At 35.0% G+C, this 21,378-nt stretch overlaps 1 protein-coding gene and 1 long non-coding RNA gene across 6 annotated transcripts in view; one reads left to right on the top strand and one right to left on the bottom strand.

Annotated features, from left to right (window-relative positions):
* The window catches only part of LOC144336445 (uncharacterized), a 164,582-nt gene that overhangs the window by 84,400 nt on the left and 58,804 nt on the right, over positions 1 to 21,378 (top strand). For 3 of the 5 annotated variants that reach the window (XR_013408260.1, XR_013408261.1, XR_013408262.1), the window contains 2 exons: positions 14,818 to 15,076; positions 16,336 to 17,137. This is a non-coding gene — a long non-coding RNA (uncharacterized LOC144336445). The other 2 variants (XR_013408263.1, XR_013408264.1) reach the window with 2 other exon arrangements.
* DSG1 (desmoglein 1) overlaps positions 1 to 21,378 on the bottom strand; it is a 35,481-nt gene that overhangs the window by 9,976 nt on the left and 4,127 nt on the right. The window contains exons 2-11 of the mRNA XM_077975068.1: positions 16,972 to 17,007; positions 16,583 to 16,714; positions 14,960 to 15,115; positions 13,381 to 13,525; positions 11,551 to 11,717; positions 9,734 to 9,868; positions 9,286 to 9,471; positions 6,896 to 7,155; positions 5,069 to 5,208; positions 3,485 to 3,763 (exon numbers count right to left, since the gene is read on the bottom strand). Coding sequence (XP_077831194.1) covers positions 3,485 to 3,763; positions 5,069 to 5,208; positions 6,896 to 7,155; positions 9,286 to 9,471; positions 9,734 to 9,868; positions 11,551 to 11,717; positions 13,381 to 13,525; positions 14,960 to 15,115; positions 16,583 to 16,714; positions 16,972 to 17,007 — 1,636 coding nt within the window. The remainder of the gene's footprint in view (positions 1 to 3,484; positions 3,764 to 5,068; positions 5,209 to 6,895; positions 7,156 to 9,285; positions 9,472 to 9,733; positions 9,869 to 11,550; positions 11,718 to 13,380; positions 13,526 to 14,959; positions 15,116 to 16,582; positions 16,715 to 16,971; positions 17,008 to 21,378) is intronic.

Raw genomic sequence — 21,378 nt, forward strand, 5'->3', positions numbered from 1 at the left:
GAAAGTTTCAGAGTACAAGCTGAGTAATGGTCAGAGCCCAAAGCAAATAGGAGTTTCTGTATATTAGACTGCAGTCAATTTTAGTTTGTTTTGTAGTATTAAAAATTACAAATAGTGGGCCTGGCATGGTGGCTCACGCCTGTAATCCCAGCACTTCAGGAGGCGGAGGCGGGTGGATCGCTAGAGTCCAGGAGTTTGAGACAAGCCTGAGCAACATGGTGGAACTCCATCTCTACAAAAAATACAAAAATTAGGCATGCATGGGGGCTTTTGCCTGTAATCTTAGCTACTCCGGAGGCTGAGTTGGGAGGATGGCTTGAGCCAGGGAGGTTGAGGCTGCTCAACCAGGGAGGTGGGCGGTGGTTGTGCCACTGCACTCCAGCCTGAGTGACAGAGTGAGACCCTCTCTCAAAAAAAAAAAAAAAAAAATTACAGATAGTATCACATTATTAAAACCAATTAATATTTCCATGTCATTATTTAGAAAAATATTAAAGGAGAGAAGAAGGAAAGATGAAAGGTCAGGCAATATAGTTGATCCTTTGTGTTCTCTCCTCCATGTCTTTATTTTCTTCCTTTCACATATGCTTGCCTTTATTTCAACGGTAAAATCTTATTCATGCTTCCAGCAATTCTCCTTGAGGCTACTATTTCCCCCTATGCAGGTGTCTTTTCTTTCAACAACTCTTATACAAATAGAAAACATCACGCTGCTTAGCAGTGTCTTCTGTTGTTAATCAAGTGGAGTTTTCTTATTTTTCTATTTATTATCAGCCTCTTATATAATCTAATCTTGGTAAATGGTTTTGAATAAATGGATGAAAGAAAGAATTTGTAAATTAAAAATGTGAAGAAGGAGGAAAGGAAAAAAGAAGGAAGTAAATTAGGGAGGAAGAAGATAGTAAGGATAGAAATAAGGGAGAGAGGGAGAGAAGAAAAAAGAAAAAAGAGAAGAAGCCCATGTGTTGGTTTTCTGAAAATCTACTAGAGGAAACTTTGGGTCTACAGGTAGTGATGACTCTAAGGCCCATATATAATTTGTAAATCTTTTATTAACTACAGTACCCAGAGGTAGTCAGCAATATAAAAAACCAACTCAGGCCGGCCGCGGTGGCTCATGCCTGTAATCCCAGTACCATGAGAGGCCAAAGCAGGTGGATCACGAGGTCAGGAGATCGAGACCATCCCAGCCAATATGGTGAAACCCCGTCTCTAATGAAAATACAAAAATTAACAGGGTGTGGTGGTGCGCGCGGGTAGTCTCAGCTACTCGGGAGGCTGAGGCAGGAGAATCGCTTGAACCTGGGAGGCGAAGGTTACAGTGAGCTGAGATTGCACCACTGCACTCCAGCCTGGGCAACAGAGTGAGACTCAATCTCAAAAAACAAAAAACAAAAAACAAAAAAAACCCAAAAAACAAAAATCTCAACATGAAAGTCAGGTATTATTTACAGTAGTGATAATCAGCAGTTGGGTAATTAAGTTGCTCTTATGAAGTATTAAATTTAAATATTTTACAAGGTAAGTTGTAATCAATATGCATAACAAATAGAGAATGAACTCGTTTCATATGTATTTTATGTTATATTCTGCAACTTCACTCGCATTTTTGCCTTCTTCCTGTCTTGGTTCATTTTGATGAGAATGCTTTTTTCTTTCTCTCTTTCCCTTTTCCCCGTTTCATAGAAATTTTCCTAGTTATTACTTCAATTATTTATGAACCGATAAGAATAAACTCTTGTCAATGTAGAAATTTCATTTTTTGGAAATATGTTTTAAATTTTGGAAAAAGAACTCCAGCTTTAAGCTGTGTTATCACCATGACCAGACTTGTTTAGATGAGTCCAATATTGATGAAAACTTAAAAAAAAAATGAGTTGTTTAAAATCAGAGAAAACCCAGTTCACAAATAAATGTAGCAAAAAATATCTGTCGCTGTTCATGTGCAAAGAAAAATGAAAGTAGAAAAAAAATATTTTGTATGTAAGTGCTCTGACTTTATATTTTGTGTGTGCGTTTGATTTAAATATCTGAGGTACCTTCTGACCTTAAGATTTTGATTCCACATTTGAAAATGACAATGTTGGCATAAATTTAATTGCAATGTGCAGACTACAACCTACTTACTTTAGAGGTCCTGTTCTCATTTCTCAAAGACTGTGCCATGTGGTTTATCTTGCTCTAATTTCTATCATCATTCAAGGTAATGTTAAAGGCCACCTGGAGAATCCACTGTAGTCTACCTTTATGGCTAGACCTTTGACTAGTGCTACCCTAGTGGCCATAGAACACGCTAAATGCTTCCTGTGTGGTACTTCTTTTTCATCATCAAAGCATTGTTTTAAGGTAAGTATTATTTCATACATGACAAAAACAAGGCTCAGAAAGGTTAGGTGACCTTCAGAAGAATCAGACAATTCGGCTTAGAAACCAGAGTTTAACCCTAGGGACTCTCCTTTTATTAATACTATGCAGTGTTAGTATCAATAAAATCTCTTTGAGACCTGCCTATCTTTTAGTCTAAACTTTCACTATGCTGTCATGCACTTATTTTATTTCTTGCACATTGGAGTTCTTCATTGCAGTACCTTGCACTCTCATTCTTTTGGGTTTTTGCACATAGTTTTTTCCCCCTTGTATTGTGTTCCCTTTCTCTAGTCCATCAGCCTAACTCTTATTCATCTTTTAAAACGCAACTCTTTCCCTGTAGCCTGCCTGCCTGCCTGCCTGCCTGCCTGCCTTCCTTCCTTCCTTCCTTCCTTCCTTCCTTCCTTCCTTCCTTCCTTCCTTCCTCTCTCTCCCTTTCTTTCTTTCTCTCTTTCTTTCCTTCCTTCCTTCCTCTCTCTCCCTTTCTCTCTCTCTTTCTTTTTCTTTCTTTCTTTCTTTCTTTCTTTCTTTCTTTCTTTCTTTCTTTCTTTCTTTCTTTCTTTTTCTTTCTTTCTTTCCTCTTTTTTGACTAAACGCCTGCCTCCTGGGTTCAAGCAATTCTCCTGCCTAAGCCTCTTGAGTAGCTGGGATTAGAGGCACCTGCCACCATACCTGGCTTATTTTTGTATTTTTAGTAGAGACGAGGGTTTCACCATGTTGGCCAGGCTGGTCTTGAACTTCTGACCTCAAGTGATCTGCCCGCCTTGGCCTCTCAAAGTTCTGGGATTACGGGCGTCAGCCACCACACCCGACCCCCTCTGTAGCCTTTTCTGATTGTCTTCTTCACTGCAATAGCAATTTGAGCCTGCTTGTCATGGCATTTCCCCATTACATTGAGACTTATTGCAAATAAGTTTTTATCCTCCACAGTCCTGTAAGGGGTCAAGAAGTTTAATTTTTTTCACCTTATAAACCCAGTGCCAAGCGTAGAAATTTCTTTATAATTGCACAAAATGAGAGTTTGTAAAATATGTTTTATCAAAGAATCAGAAAACGTATCTCTTCCCCCACCAGTTTTTGGGGTACACATATACATAGGATTTGCTAAAGTACTCACATCCTAAGACCAAGAACCCCATGATGAGCAGTCCAATGCCAGCAGGACCGAAATGCACATTGTCTGCGAACAATGGGGTTTCTTCATTATTGTGTACAGTAGAAGTTACTGGCTGAGAGATAGCATAAGTTGTGCTGGTTTCATAGTTAGTGGAAGAAGTACTTTCTTCTCTGACAGTATTGGTAACTTCAGTGCTCGCCTGTGTATTAGTCCTGTCATCTCCATCAACATTTTGAATGTCAATATTAATTGTACCAGTGCAAGTTCTTTGAAGAGCATCTGTAATAACGTTCAAAATGGAAGAAATATTTTAGACATTTAGTGTAGTAATGGTTGGACAATACTGAATTATTTTTTACACCAATATTTATTTCAATATCTTTATTCCCATCATTTCTCCTCACTTGCCAAATCATCCCTTGTTTTTGACTCGGTTTTAAAAATCAATTAAATTATTATATTATTATTATAACTATTAGTCATAGTAATACTATTTATTGGATTATTTCTTTACATTTGGATATTATTTATAATTGGACATTATATATAATTTGGATATTATATATAATTTGAAAAGTATAGAATTACAGAAAGAAGCAAAACAAAACCAGAAACCAAATTCGTGGTAGCAGCACCCAAGGACAACCCTCGCTGATATTTTTTAAAATGATCTTTTGTCCTTAATTATAATGCCTAATGGTTGCTTATTATTTATGTTACACTGACGTGATCATATGGTTCATTCCATTTTTTTACTTTAAGCTGTAAGTATTCTTTTGTATTTTAATAAACTTTTTATTAACATAGTTCCTGATGGTTATATAATTTTATATCGAACGGACCATGGTTTACTTACCCAGTTGCCTATTATTGATGTGGTTTTCAATATTTAATTATTAGTGCTGTAATTAACATCTTGTGCATTCAGCTTGTTATATTTAAACTTTTCCTAAGATTATTGAAAGTGGAATTATTCAGCAAAAATATGGGAATAATTTGAGGTTGTTTTTGTAATCTTTATTATATAGATGTGAGCTCAGTTGTCTGACTTTATTAATTGATGTGACCCTAGAATCTGGCACAATGGCTGACATTTAGTTAGGACTCAATATACACTTTCTAAATAAGTGAATAAAAACATTTCTGAAATATAACAGAAATACGTTTAAATCCAGTCTGTATGTTATCAAAGCCCATGTCCTTTCAGCTCAACTATGCTAATCCTGCTGTTTTGTTTTTGTTGCTATTTTTATCATTATCATCACATCCTTCTAAACCTATATTGTTATTGTTCCATTTTAAAAAAGAGACAACAGCTATAGATGGAATAAATAAATAACTTCTCTAAGATTATATAGCTAGTACGTGATGGTAGAAGACACAAATCTAGTCTTATTTCAGGACTCACGATCTTAGCTACTAAATTATACTGCCTCAAGTTGTTAAAGATATGAGTCTATAATGCCCAATGTGACAATTTTTGTTGGAAAGGGGTTACTTTAAAATGTGATAATTAAAATTTTAGTATCTTAAGATATATACAGCTTTCTCTAGAAAAGATAAAAATGTCAATTGATTTCTTACCATCTATAGAGAGAATCGTTCCTTGGTATTTTCCTCCGAGCATATTATACTGTTCCCTGGTAACTTTATTTTTCAAAGTGATTATGCCTGTTCTTGAATCGACAGCTAGAAGGTCAGCTGGATTATTTCCCATTACATATCTGTATTTGAAAGAAAATGATACAAATTAATGTCAGCTATCTAAAAAAAGAAATTTTAATTTAAAATGTATTTTTTTTTTTCAGTGAGTGGTTATAACCCCTAGATATAGTTTTCAATTACTAGAGACTTTATTTTTTCTCAGGGCAGTCTTAGCTATATGGGGCCACTCAGGGGTACATCAAGATTTATATTTAAGAAAAAAAAATACTGAGCACCCATTTCTGATGGAGTGTCCTTTTATGCCCAGTTGGATGTCAGAATAATCCTTTGATGCTTGCAGTCTCATTTTCATTTGATTTAGGTAGCAGCAGAATTATTACAGAAGACCTAGATCCTAGGATTTCCTGGGCTGCTCCTAATTCTAAACTATTCTTTTACAAAGAAGTTATTTCATCAACTTGGCCTGCACTTCCCCCCTGTTTCCACTCCTCCTCTCCGCATACACTAGAACTTGAAAAGACCTCTTCTGAATTCCAAAATATGGCCTTGCCTTGAGCCTCTATTCTATTCTCTTCTCATCTTTGACTTCCATGTTTTTCTTCTCATCTACCATTTGTGAAACAAACACTGGTCAGGTAATTCTGTCTCTGTCTCTGGCATTCTGCTAAGCTCTGTGTTGGGTCTACCTTCAGTGAATTCACTCCTGTGGGGTACAGGAGAGCTCATCAGCAACATGGTACAGTGTGACAGGACCTCTAACAGAACTACTCACACTATGTGAGGAGAAAACCAAGAAAGAACTTTTAAAACACATGGGTGGGCTGAGTGCGGTGGCTCAAGCCTGTAATCCCAGCACTTTGGGAGGCCGAGGAGGGGGGATCACCTGAGCTCTGGAGTTGGAGACTGACTTAGCCAACATGGTGAAATCCCTTCTCTACTAAAACAAAAATAGCCGGGTGTGGTAGCAGGTGCCTGTAATTCCAGCTACTTGGGAGGCTGAGGGAGGAGAATCGCTTGAACCAGGTAGGCGGAGGTGGCAGTGAACTCGGATGGAACCACTGCACTCCAGCCTGGATGACAGAGTGAAACTCGTCTCAAAAAACAAACAAACAAACAAACAAACCCCAAACAACAAAAAATGCATGGGTAAAGTGCTTCTCCCATTCTTCTTGTCACAGTCACATGTGCAAACACAGGTACATGTACACACACAGATTTTCTTTTGTGACTTGGTAGAAATATTTGCTTATATAGTTTTAAAAAATAACATGGCATAGTTTTCCTTAATATAACTAATTTTTCATACCAGCGTTATTGACCAATATTGAATGCTGAATAAAGTGAAGAATATAATTGAAATGAGCTAATAAAATCTAATTGATTTAAAGCTGGGCAGATTTACAATCGGAAAATCATTCCATAAACTCTTCTGAGGGACCAATCATGGCCTATAGTAATCAGCTAATTGATCAGTAAGATACAGAAATACAGGAGTGTCAATACTTTTTAGATATATTATTTTCACATATCACATCTTTACAGTTTAACATCTTACATCTTGCATGAATTTTTATGTTTCCTTAAGTTAAACATTTTAAATGAACAGTTTATAGTACTTTTTACAATTAAATGATAGTTTCAAAAATAAGGAAAAGTACTTTAACTCAGATGCTTATAATCTATAAAAAGAACATATGTACTTAAGTTCAGTACGTAAGGAAAATTAGTTGAAAATCTCACTCTTACCTAACAGTCGTTGAAGGTCCACCTGTGTCCAGGTCAGTAGCTACAAAGTCTCCCACTTTATAATTTGATCCCATATTACCAGTTACAACATATGTCTTTGAACCTGGACGAAACACTGCGCCTTCAATTACATTTAACACAGTCACAGTAATTGCAGTTGCTGTCAGTTTATACTGAGACATAATTGAATGATGAAATTCAGCTTTATTTCTGACACCAATACTAAGTTGCAGATTCTGCATAGCTTCATAATCTAAGGGCTAGAAAATACAGAGTAAAATAGTTTTAGTATAAGAAGAGAAAACGTTCCAGGTGAAAGAGAAATCCTTTGATAATAGCAAAAAAAAAATATGATTCTCTTTCTTTTATGAAACATAAATGCACACAAATACACAATTTTTAATCTTTAATTGACGTAAATTTGCGCAAATAAAGTAAGAAACAATTCAATTGCCCTAGATTCATTGTTGAAAAGTTGTAAACGTATGACATGAGCTCTAATTGTTCACCAAACAAATTAAAAACTTAAAATAATATGGATAGTCAAATTTATGTATTTTTTAGTGCAAAGGCAATTTATCTTACCTTCAATCATTTTACGTTTTTCAGAAAGTAGCTATTTATTACACAGTATGGGTCACATATATTAGGGTTTCAATCATTTGAATGGTTTTATCTATAAGAACTATTTAGAAGAAATTTCACATCTGTAAGTGTGACTCTTTGAACAAATCAGATAATATAATGTAATATATATACTATAAAGAAATATTTTCTTCAACTTGTTCTAGGAAATATTTATCTCGTAAAATAATCAAGTAGTGATTTTCTTTATGAAAAATGATATTAATATCTACAACACATAAAATCCACAAACAATTATGCCATTAGGCCCATATATACCAAATATATTTTTCTAAAATTTCACAAGAGTAATTTAGATAAAAATAGAGATTCACGCATTGAGCTCTCTTATTTAGCTAAAATTTTGAATCTTTGTTCTAATGTTGGTTTTATTTGCAATTCAAAGAATGACTGTAAAATCAAATGTATATATACATTACACACACATAATATATATATGTATATAGCTATAACAAAGGATTTAATATATGATATCTCTGGGCAAACGATTATCATTCCCATTTTACAGATAGAGATTTTGAGGACGGATAGGTTGAATAATTTTCTAAATAATGTAATAGTTGGGGCAAAATAGATTAGACTCCAATTTCCCCAGTATTGAATCCTAAATAGTATCATGGAAAGAATGTGAGCTTCATATCTAGAGAAAACTAGGTTTAAATGTTGGCTGTACTACTTACTAGCTATGAGAACTTACGCAGGTTCTGTGCTCTCTTGGAGCCTCAATGTCTTTATCTGCAATATGGAAATAATATAACCTAATTTGCAGGGATGCTTTGAGGGATAAACTAAAGCACCTGCACACTGTATCAAGTTAAATATAAGCTGTAGGCATGGTGACACTTTAAGAAGACACAGGAGGCAAAAAGTCACAGATTCTTATGGGGACAGAGTTGTTTGAGAGTCTGTTTTCCAGGCCTATTCCGAAAATAAATAGTTAAATAAGGATTATATTTTACCATGAAAATACATATTGCATGAAACATATACAATCTATGCACAGTTGTTGTAGATTTTAAAAATGGACTCTACAAGTTGTGTAGCACAGGGAGAAACTTGACTATCAGCTCCCTAGGAGGCAAATTTTTTTCTCACATCTCATGAAATTTTACTGCAGGTAAATGTGGACCATTAATATGGGGAGGACATAAGAGCATTCAGTTGTTCTGGACCAGTTGACTTGGACCAAATTTCCAGTATATCTGTGTTCCTAATAAGCCTTGATCAGCAGCCACAGTGAAATGGGAGTATGATAATTCTACATTTATAGTAATTTAATTTAAACTTTATGAAAACACACTGGAGGAATAAACACATTTTTATTTACATGATGGATATTCCACATGTGTAATAATTGACTTACAATGTTGACATGGACACAGTTTTAAAGCCCCTATTAAATATGCTTTTAAAAAATTCTTAAAACATTAACCTTAAGGATTAATTATACTTTGTTGTAAGCATAAAATATATTATTTTTAAGGTGTTTTGAATTTATATGATCTATTTGGGGAGTAATGTATTGACAAAATGTTTTAAGTTAAAATTCAATGCCTGTTTTTTAAAAATGATTATAAGCAGAAAGACTATACTAAAAAGCTCTATGTTACATATAAATTTAAAACACAGTAGTCTTTATTCTTTCACTAAGTCAAGTTTGTGAAATGTTAGCATCATTTTATTTTAAGTTTAACATTTTGAAAAAAGGTTAAGGAAACAAAATATTTAGGATAATTACACCATACCTTAACAACCTTTAAAATTCCCACATTTGTTCTTTCATTCATTTCTATTTCAAACCAATTTCCTTCATTTCCAGAGATAAAGAAAATTACTGCCATCCAGTTAGCTGAGAACTCTTCATCCAAATCAATTACTCTAATCTCGAGCATATTTGAATTTAGAGTATTTTCTTCAATATCCACCCTATACTGAAACAAGAAATGAAAACTCTTAGCACAAACTGTGTGAAAAAGAGAACTATAGTAGATTTATACTGGAATGTTGTAGTTTTCATCTCATTTTTCATGGCTTAACTCCATCTATTCTTGCATAAGCATAAGTAAAAGGTATGTGTCTACATTTGGGTTGCATGTCAATAAACATAACATGTGCCTCTGTAAGTAGAATTGTTCGTATATGTTTTAGTATATAGTGAATTGAGAGTTATTAATTCCAAGAACAAATACTTACTGAAGACTGTTCCATGTAAGGGATGTTATCATTGACATCAAGGATTTTAATGTTGCACTCACATTCCGCTGACATGCCATCTGCCCCGCCGTCTCGGTCAGAACCTCTTACAGCAAGAGAATACTGGCCATATTGCTAAAAATACATATTACAAGCAATGTCACACTTGACGTAGACAGCCTTTACTTTGTCTTATGTGAAGTTCTTTGAAATGTTGGCTCAACATTTACATAAATCTACGATAGAGGGAGCGTTAACACAGAATATGGAAAATCCACAGGTTTCATGTGATTATTGCCAATAATGCTTATCATGCATTATTTAAATGATGCAACACTTTTTAAAAGGCTTCATTTCTTATTAATAATAATATGCCCAGACATTGAAAAAGTTTATAAAGGGTAAAACAAACCAGAATGATCTCAAGGAGAGAGAGTAAGTTTACCAAAAGTTTATGGCATGAAAATTTCATAACCTAAATAATCAGCCCCGAGTGGGCAAGAAGCATATAGAGAGGTAACATAGATTTGTGTTTTGGGAGGTAGTGGGTTGTGGCAATGGAGTTATTGGTGATGTATGTCTTGACTCTATTCAATGGTGCTTACATTTCTAGAAGCTGGTAAAAGCTATGGAGGCTTTCTTTGACTCATGCAAAAATGCACACTCATTCGAAATGATGGATATGATTGAGGGGGTTTTATGGGGACATCTTGAGGTCTCTCCATTGACCCCAGGTTGAGAATATCTGCTCTGGTGGCTTCCCAATGGCTGCAGAGTCCCTTTCCTTCTGACAGCCCTTTCTTACAGTGCTTTACCATGAAAGCTCTTTTGACATGAACAAAACCCCACTGGGCGTTTAAGAAAGTTTGAGGGAGAAAAAAGTAAACATTTAATTTCTTCTAATGTTTATTTTCAAACATGCATGAAGGGACACTTAGGTAACTTAGAAGCTTATAACATTTAGATAGTTAAAGAGTATTAAAATAATGTGATTTATCCTAAACCTAAAAGTCATCAGCAAAAAGATTGTCATTTTTAATAATTAAAACAAAATTAATTGAATACCATCAGAAAATAGTTTCCTCACTTATGCCCCTAATTTACGTTTAGGTCAGCGAGATTCTATTAAAAGACAATATTTTTTAAAATAATGAAAAAGCACATATTTTAAAACTAAATCATGAAATCACATAGCATGCTAGAAACCTCATAATGCTGACTTTACTCTGTTAACAATCACTAGTTATTTTCTTATCTGTAAACAAAAAGATTGATCAGACTGTCATTCTTATCCTGTGGTTCATTTCCCAAAGTAAATGAATGGGTGGTCTATTGATGGATGTTACATAGGAGAAAAAGGGTTCTGTTGTCAATGGAGCTTAGATCTGCTAGGTTAAAGAAAGAGAACTTAGCATGTAAATATTCTTGGAGCCTCCAGCATACTCACATGCATTGTAACTCACCAAAATGTGGACATATAGCAAGTGATTCCTAAATTCATTTTATTATAGAACACACTTTTTAGAGAAATAGAGTTTTTCATTGTACCTTAGGCATATTTTCATGTACTTTAACAATATAGTTTTCTTACATTGAAGCAAATTTTAATTAATTAACTATATGAAAAAAGCACAAAACGTAATTTAAAAATCCTCCCTTTTTCGTTTAAAAAATATTTCTTACATGAAAGAATTATGTAAAAAGTTATACAGGTAAAAATTTAAAACATCATTTTCTTTGTCTTTTTGTCTCTTCAGTATCCTTGCTTTTAGAATCAGTTCCTTTGAGACTAAAAACCCACAAAGAAAAAGAATTACCTCTCTGTCTAGAAAATTATTCATCGTTCGAATTTCTCCAGTATTTCTGTTGATAATAAACATTGGTGAATCTGAAGGTTCTTGTCTTATAATCTTGAAGGCTATTTTTGAATTCAAATTGTTTGGTTCATCTGCATCAGTAGCATTGAGTATCATCACCAGTGTATCTAGAAATCAAGGAAAATTGATTGCAAATGGGCGACTTACGTTTTTGTTACAGTATAGTATATCACCTTTCCAAAAAAGTGTTAGAGTTAGTTGATTCATATGATGTGGACTTCATTGTCTTACCTTTCTACTCCTTCAACTTATGAATATCTTGGCTCTTTTCTATATCTTTGCCTAATAAAAAGATCAAATTTTACTAGGAATCTAGACATTGCTGATAACTGGGAAACAAAGGAAACGTGTTATTCTGGCTATTTCTTCTTCTAGTATTTTTTCTTCTTTTTTAAAGGATGTTGTGGCAAAACAAAATGATAATAAGACCAGACCAACATTTTCCCAACTTTCTCAACACTTTCTAGCTATATGATCTTGGCCTCAGTTTCTATGTCTATAAATGGGGATGATATTACTGCCATCCTCATTGAATTCATGTGAGAATTAAATCATTAGTAAGAGAAAACTATATAAAGTTCCTATTGAATAATGCACATTTGATAAATATACATTATTACTGTTTTGTTTTGGGTGATCCTTCATCAAGTGTAAGGTAATTAGTAGATGTAAAGAAATGCTTGTTTAACTACATACATTGTTCTGTCTCTTATCTTTTTCATTAATTTTATAAGTAGTTTTGATGAAGATTATTGGGTTATTGGAGAATGTGAAAAACTGCCAGTGCTCATTCGTAACTTTGGAATTGTTCTCTACTCTCCAACTCCATTTCAAATACAATTTTCCTACAAATGCTCCAAGGCATCTGTCATCCCCCACCTGTATTCATTGTAGCATAACCTTTAAAATGTTTTCACTAGATAATTAACATTTATATACACTTATATAATTTATATAATTAAATTCCATGCAACTATTTGAAAGCAGTGAAACAATCTAGGTGTCCTGATATGGAAACATGTTCAAAATATATTTATATAAAAATTCATGTGGATTAGTATGTAACAGATGATACCATTTATGTTAAAAAGCATGTGATTTATGTTTACATAAATAGAATGCATGTACTCAGTGCATACCTCTGAAGAATGGTACTAGGAAATGCAGACAACAGATTTTTGTTCCCTTTTCCTTTTCATATTATATAAATTTAATGAGCATTTTTATAATAACATTCTTGAAAGTTGAAAGTATAGGTACAGTATTTTAATGAATAAAAGTAAAGTGTAGGGATTTTTGGAATTCACAAGAAATTTTATCACTTCCAGGTTAAACCACAAAATGAAGTTTTGTGTGGAAGTGACTTCTATAAGTGATTTTAAAGTAGCTAATTTTAAAAAGGTGGGGCGGTGGGGAACGCAGTATGAGCAGAAAAGGGTGGGATTGCCCATCCACACAGTTAGACTGGGAGGCTGAATTCACATCTCGATGCCCCTGCCACCACTGTGCAAAATGCCTTTAAAATTTCTTGTTAGGACTCTTCTACAGGGCTGGCCTGAGAGTCATATGAGAAAATCCTCCTCATTGCTTTGGAATCACGCCTTGTGTCTCTCAGTTTGGAGCTGCTTCCATAGTTGAAAGGAAAGACTTGCTATTCTGCATATTTTCTATGGTTTATCTGTTACGTTCATGGTGTGTATTTGACATAGTTTAGTCTCCAGTTAGGTGCCTGCTTGTTAGGAGTGATTTGGAAGCCACTACATTACTTACTTGCATTAGAATTTTCTTCTATTTGTCCTACAAATGTAGCCATTGAAAACACTGGTGGGTTGTCATTTATATCCAAAACCCTGACTCTGAGCTCTAGCGGCCTCTCTAAATCTTGGCCCATTGAGTTCAGAGCTCGGCAGTAGATCTGGGAGAGAAAAGATAAATAATTATATTGTGAAACACAGATGTATTAAGTTCTTACTTTGAGCATTATACTAGCACTGTGGGGAATTAAAAGAATTATTATGTCTAACTAGAACATAGGCACAAGCCCTGCTTACAGTCACTAAAGGAAAGCAAATGTGGCATTCTTAAGCTAGGTAGTAGCTACATGGGGGTTTGTATCATTATTATTATTATTTGTATTTGAAGCATCCCTAAGTGTAATGTGTACTATTTTACAAAATGGCAGATTTCCATATATAAATGCATTGTGATACTAGCCTGGGCAATATAATGAGACCCTGTCTCTAAAAAAATAATAAAGATTTTAAAAATGCATTGTGCTCCAAGAAAAGCTAACAGGGTAGCATGCCTTTTTAAAGTGTGTGGGGTATCATTGTGGTACAGATGGGAGAAATAAAGATTTGGAATTGAAGGCTAAAGAATTAAAGTTGTGTGAGGAATACAGGCAGGCAGTGTGAGTGAAAACTGCAAATCTCGATTATTATTTGAAGGTATTTTGGGATATGGATTGATGGGGTTTTAATAGAAGAGGTAACAGGAGCAAAATAGGGTTTCTTTATTCCTAGTTTTAATATTAAGAAGTGTTGGCCATGATGATAGAGGGGAATGGGAGTAGCCAAGGAGTCGGCAGAAGGGAGACAGTAAAACAGAGGTGATGGAATGATTCTCCAAGTAACTGGTAATTATAGGACGATGGAAATGTCTTGGAATACGCTGTGGGAAAAAGCAAACAATTGATCCTGCTTTTGGATTTAATGGAGAACATTTCTGAGCTGGGCGAGAGAGAAATAATTGTGGGAGTTTGTGATGGATGGTCTCAGCCTTTTTCGTGAAGTTGGTCACAATGTCAACTGCTTAAAGTGGAAATGAGGTAGAGGGTTTGAAGAGATAGGATACTTAAACTGTGTGACAGCTCCTATAAAGAATGGAGTGAGATTCCCTTAAGAAAGGATGAATTTTCAAGGTGCATTCAGAGCTCAGGCGAGCTTGAGGAATACAAATTTATATAGTAAAGTATACTTGCTCAGAAAACAGTCCTGCGGTAGCTCTAGAATCATTACCTGACATTAGACTTAAAAGAAGCTAACATTCTTTACTGAATTTAAAAAAACCGAAAAATTAAAAAGTTAGATATTTGTTCTTCCAAACAAATACTCTAGTTTGCCAATGAGGACAGTATAGACGTTAGCATTTTTGCTAACACTTAAGTGAAACATTTCCTTCTCTCTGAATCTTTGCATTTCTTTTCAGTCGTGGGATGCTCGTGAATTAAGAAATAACCAAAAATGCCAAATATTGAGACTCTTGAAATCAAATTAAGTATGATCTGAGATTAAAAGCTTCTGAGAAGAATTTCAGCATGAACATATATATTGACATGAAGTCCACTTACAATGAAGAAGGGAGTGACTTCTCGATCAACTATGGATGTTATATTAATTTCACCAGTTTTCTGATTAATGACAAAGATCCCATACGGTGGCTGATCAATTCCTACTCCAGAGATGCGGTATGTAACTTGCTGGTTTGCAGCACAATCTGAGTGAATCTGCAGAACGAACACAAGTAAAAATATTACAGGAAGCAAATAGAGTTCTATATTTGATATATATATGACAGCTTTCTTGAGAGTTGTTGCATATGATGACCTTGTTATTTAGGAAATATTGACAATGGAGAATTATTTTCCTAGATAAGAGTAACAATTACAGCTCTAATATTTTCAATGGTAACTGACAATGTAATTAAAGAAATTCAGTTTCTACTTCTATCAAACAAGAAAAAAAAGCAAAATATCACCCCACTATATCTAAGTCTATGCAATCATTATGCATACCTTCATTCATTCAACAGTTAAAATTTTATGTTGTCCAGCACTTTGGGAGGCCGAGACGCGCGGATTACGAGGTCAGGAGATGGAGACCATCCTGGCTAACACGGAGAAACCCCGTCTCTACTAAAAAATACAAAAAACTAGCCGGGCGAGGTGGCGGGCGCCTGTAGTCCCAGCTACTCGGGAGGCTGAGGCAGGAGAATGGCGTAAATCCGGCAGGCGGAGCTTGCAGTGAGCTGAGATCCGGCCACTGCACTCCAGCCTGGGCGACAGAGCGAGACTCCGTCTCAAAAAAAAAAAAAAAAAATTTATGTTGTACTCTTTGCAGGGTCTGTGCTTGCACTGGAGCTACAGAATGAAATTGCTTGCCCTCTTAAGGAGTTTACCAATGTTGTCATCATGCAACTGTAATCTTCAATTTTTTTTCAATGTAAAGTTTTCAAAGAAAGTAGATTTATTTAGGTGACAAGTGTTATCTGGGTTTGAGCGGAAGCTCTGAATTCTGAAAATGGGAAGGAAGTATTAGCAGAAAAGGAAGGAGACCATGCAAATAAATGGTTATAGAAACCGGAACTCTTTCTTTGAAGTAAAATATAGTTTGACTGTAAACAAATCTTAGTGGGGAGTCTTCGTGAGCGTCTGTGTGGATGTATGTGTATATTTGTGTGTGTATCTGTGGATGTGTATATCTGTATGTTCATGAATTTGTGGGGGTGTTTCTGAGTGTGTGTGTGTGTATGTAGAAAGGAAGATACAGAAAAATGAGTAGAAAAGGGGTATGAGAGAGGGCACCTTGTGAATGTTAATAAACAAACAAAAAAGTAGGAATTCAATTCTAATACATTGTGAGGCAAAAAGAGCACACATTGAAAATTTTTCTTTGAATGTGCTGAAAGCCAAATTATTTATTAAAATAATGATCTTTTTTCATCTAGAGTTTGGGATAACACACGATCACGTGTATGCATTTCACCAAAGAGATGAGTCAACGTTTACCTGTTTCTCTGAGCACCTGCTTAATTTGTCCTTATGAGTTTCAGTTTTCATCATCTAGATGACTATAGTTCTGTTCTGTATTGTAGTTTCTCAGTGAGACATGTTCACAAAATATTTAACAGACGGTTGCTTTTGAAACTTTATCCATCCTGATTTTCAATGTTATACTTTGGAGTTGATACTTACTTTGGCGATTGGATTCCTTTTTGAGTTGTCTTCACCTTCACGACATGCCGCTGCGAACTTGATCCATTCACGTTTCTGCCTTCGGATCGAATGCCATTTAATGGTGCCATTTTTAGTGTTATAATCTCTTACCTTAAATGACAGCAATAAATAAATGGTATATATTAATTTGAATTCGTAATTCAAATTCCACTGAGATTTTTGGAAGAGGATATAATCTCAGAAACAGACGATATTTAATTGGGAAAATTGGTAATTTTGGTAATCTATTAATTTTAGCATTATATGACCTTTACCTATAAGAATACATTTTCTTCAGAAAATATATTGTTATTCTCAAATTATTTTCTTGTTTAAAAATTTGGAAAAATGGATTTGTTGTATATTACCTGGATTCGGAATTCACTGTTAACTTCTACCACCACCTGTAAAAAATAAGATAATCACACTAGTTATTTTTTAATTAAATACTTTAAAATTTATATCATCCAGTTACTTTAAAAATGACATGAAACCATTGGCTTGTGAGTCATTAAAATTATTTTATCAGCCAAATAGCAGGTGGATTTGGTTTATGTCTTGGGTCTGATGATGATGCTAAGAATTTTTGTTTTTACCTTTCAATTTACTCTTCTCTTTATTACTATTATTTTATACTTGTATTTCTCCCTAAATAAGAAATTTTCAACTTTTAATTGAATTTATTTGGAATTGCAAAGTATGAAAAATTTTATTTGTATCACTGATATAAGAAAATTATAGTTTGCATTTAAAAATACTAAGAGTAGTAATTAAAAAATATTAAAAAGTTCTTTTTATAATTTTAATTGTATCATAAAAGAAAATATAAACAATGAGTATCTACTTTAAAAAAAGTCACAATAGATAATTCAGAAAATAAATATTTATGATCAATATGAGAAGTGTAAAAAGATAATGTTTTTATTGTGAGAATTACATATCCATTGTGTATTTAATATTAATAATTATGATTATTACTATTCTTATAATTTATTAAATAATAACTCGGTATTAGATTATGTATTTATGTAAATCTATGCACTTAATCATCACAACAAATACATGTGGTCATGACTAATACTATCTCCATTTTACAGATAAGGAAATTTGAGTCTTGGATATTAACTTATGGCTAAATATAATTCAATACAATTTAGCACAATTTAGCACAAATTTGCACTTGAGCTGTGGATTTTACAATAAAATATGAGATAGCCTATTCCCTCAAGTAAATTGCTACTAAGTAAAACGTGCTACAAAGAATTTATACTGTAACTTTAAGAACTCGAAAAATTCTGATTTTAAACTAATCTATTATCCTTGTGATTGGTAATATTTACATACAATGATAGTAATACAGCACGAAAAAAAAAAAGAAAAGTAAATCGCCCAAATTTTAAAACATATAACTGACATATTATCTGTAGAACCCATCTTGGACGCAGAACTGAAATGATGAAATGATGTTCATGTAAATGCATGCTCCTTGCTACCTGTGAATTTATGAACACTCTTCCCTCTCTCTTGTTTGTGAGTGTGGGATGGGACATGGGCATACCTTATTCGTCTGTTTGAAAGGCATTTCTTCATAGCTGCAGAATTGTGCATGCATCTGTTATCTGTTATTGCACTTCCCTTACTGCATTGGAGCATCAGTGCTTGCTGTTTGTTTTGGAAAACTATGCAGATGACTAAGAAATATTTCCAGCTTTATGAAGCTGGGTCATTCTTTTTCCCATGAGAGACAACTTGGGCAGAAGACCAAGTAGGTTTCGCCATACAGTCAGACTCTCAATTGGATCTGTAAAAACTGCCACGTCTGCTTAAAAATGTGGTGGGTTGGTGTAAGCTTATTTTCTATTGCTCAGAGTCTAGAATAAACTCTGATACAAAGTCACTCTTGGACTTTCAAAGGCAAAATAGTGAAATCTGAGTCTTGATAGAGTTGGAAAATCTTCAATATATTTCCTCAATTCTCTGAACTTTAGTTTCCTCACTTGTAATGACAAAAGTAGACTAAATTTTATACAGGTAACTTTGCAGCTCTAATATTAAATGCCTGTGTGCAGTAGGAAAATACTGAAGTACTTAGATGTGGGAAGGGCATGATAAAATTGTGGTTTTAAAGCTTACTCTGACAACGGTTGGTAGGACTAGTGACAACAGTCGGTAGGACTAGTGGGAAGAGGCGGTGATTACAGACTCTTGGGGGTCTCTGTATCACAGCAGACTGGAGGTGAGAAGGAGGTACCCTGGAGCAGAGGCAGAGGCAGAGGGAGTGGACGGGGAAAGATTAAGGGATACTGCACCATAGCATTGGCAGGGCTTGAGAACAAATGGGATGGGGGTGTTCAAGCGAGGGAGGAACCTCAGGGGATGGCAGTTGTAAACTGTGGGACTGGGAACAAGACAGCAATAGAATTTTGCAGATTAGAACACATTGAGTTTGAGATGTCAGATAATGCCTGGGTGAAGATGATCAGCAACTGGAAACATGGATCAAAAGTTGAGCAAAAGTTCAAACTGGATATGTAGATTTTGAGGTACATCTGCTCAGGCGGACTGGTTGAAATCATGTGAGAATTTGAAATTCCTGAAGTAGAGGATACAATCAAGAAGCAGCCTGCAATTGAGGATAAAACTAGAAGAATTTCTACATTTATTGAACTAGGAACAAGGACAACAAACGAATAAAAAAAAAGGAAGGAGAAGGCCGGGAGTGGTGGCTCATGCCTGTAATTCCAGCACTTTGGGAGGCCGATGCGGGTGGATCACGAGGTCAGGAGATCAAAACTATCCTGGCCAATGCGGTGAAACCTCGTCTCCACTAAAAATACAAAAATTAGCTGGACATGGTGGTGCGTGCCTGTAGTCCCAGCTACTTGGGAGGCTGAGACAGGAGAATCAGTTGAACCCGGGAGGCAGAGGTTGTAGTGAGCCAAGATTGCACCACTGCACTCCTGGGGACAGAGCAAGACTTTGTCTCAAACAAACAAACAAACAAAACCAAAAGGAAGGCTAGGAGGAGTGGCGAAAGAAGCAATAGGAAAATATAATGCATTATAATGGAGGTCAGAGGAAAAGGAAAATGGAAAGACAGATGGGGTTGAAAGAGATAATGTAAAAAAGTTGAGCAGAGTGAATTCTGAGGAAATCCTGAGGTTCTGAGGGACCTTCAAGAGAATATTTTTAGCGGGATGGAACATGAACTTGCTTGACAGCAAGGGGTTAGGAAATAAGAGGAGGAGAGGAAGACATAAAGATGGTCACTTTTTCAAGATATTAGTGATAAAAGGGAACAGAGGGACAAGATGGTAGGATTAGATATAGCATTCAATGACATTTTTTGAGAGAGGGGAACCTAAGGATTTTTGAAAGTTTAGAAGCTAGGAGGAGATTTTGATTTAAAAGGAGATGTTCAGAAGGAAGATTCTTACAGAAGTGTTGTGATGGGGAGAGCAGGAGAGAACAGGCAGAAAAAGAAAGGACCTCAAAGACAAAGGCAAGAAAAGATAGAGATTAAAATCAATCAATTAGGAAAGGGAAATTGGAAGACATTGTACTAAATGACCTAGACTTTGTCCCTGGAGTAAGGGTGAGGTGGATGGAGATTAAAATCAATAAATTAGGAAAGGGAAATGGGAGGACACTCTCCTAAATGACCTAGACCTTGTCCCTGGAGTAAGGGTGAGGTTATTTTCTGGCAATTAAGGGAGAAGTTTGGATTCCCAAATGAGTTTGGAGTGTGCGCTATGGAGGCTGTGATGGAGATTTACCTAGAGATGAACACAGGGGTTGTCAGGCTGAGTATATCTCAGCTGTCTTGCCCGGTGGATAGGGATGTTGGGGTAAGTCATTAAATCAATCTGTGCCTCAGTTTCCTCAGCTGTATATGAGACTAAAAGTCCCCTCTAGTCCTAAAATTCTGTGAAAGCAGTAAATAATTCACCTGAAATGCATCCTCAATGAGTTTTCCCTTCGTTTCTGTGTTAAGAATCAATCCATATATGTACTTTTTAAAAGCTACAGGAGACAAAATTGCAGGCTAATTTTATGAAATCCCCAATTACAGTAATTTTTCATGTTTTTCTTTTTAATATTGAAGTTCATGCTTCCTTGCACATAATAAAAATGGGTTTGAGGGTAACAAGCTATTTTTATTTTTAAAAATCTCTTGCATTTAACAATTGTGAGATGGTCTTCCCAGTCACTTTTTTAAGCATTCAATTCTAACATAATTGTTAAGTTTTTGTTAAGCATTCAATTCTAATGTAATTGTTAACTTTTATATACATAGCAAGGATGCACTTGAAACAAAGCTAAAATATCACAATTTGCTTTATTTAAAAACCTCCTCTTGCATTTACTTTGTACTGCTCTGACAAAGGGTATCAGCCTGGGGTTGACAACACCTCAATGGGTTGAATTCTCTAATTTATTCTTTTTGTTTGTGTATTTTACAAGTACATACTGAATGTGAGTTATGTGGATCCAATGCTAGATTAAGACTTTTAAAGGCCTAAAAATATTATAGTAAGCCTCAGATGAAATGCAAAGTGAATTTAATACTACACTATTAAAATGCTGGGGAAATCCAGTATTATTGTTTCTATGTTTAATAGTGTAATAATTTTTTGGAGTGTGTGTGGGAAAAGCTGTATAAACTATTCAAAAATTTCCTTGTGGTACCTCTGCTGTGTGTGATTAGACATCTTTTGAGCAATCTTGCACTAGTGCAGGGCACTATAAGGGATACAAAGGCAAATCAGACATAG

Source organism: Macaca mulatta, chromosome 18 (genome assembly GCF_049350105.2).
Source record: "Macaca mulatta isolate MMU2019108-1 chromosome 18, T2T-MMU8v2.0, whole genome shotgun sequence".
Lineage (NCBI taxonomy): Eukaryota > Metazoa > Chordata > Mammalia > Primates > Cercopithecidae > Macaca > Macaca mulatta.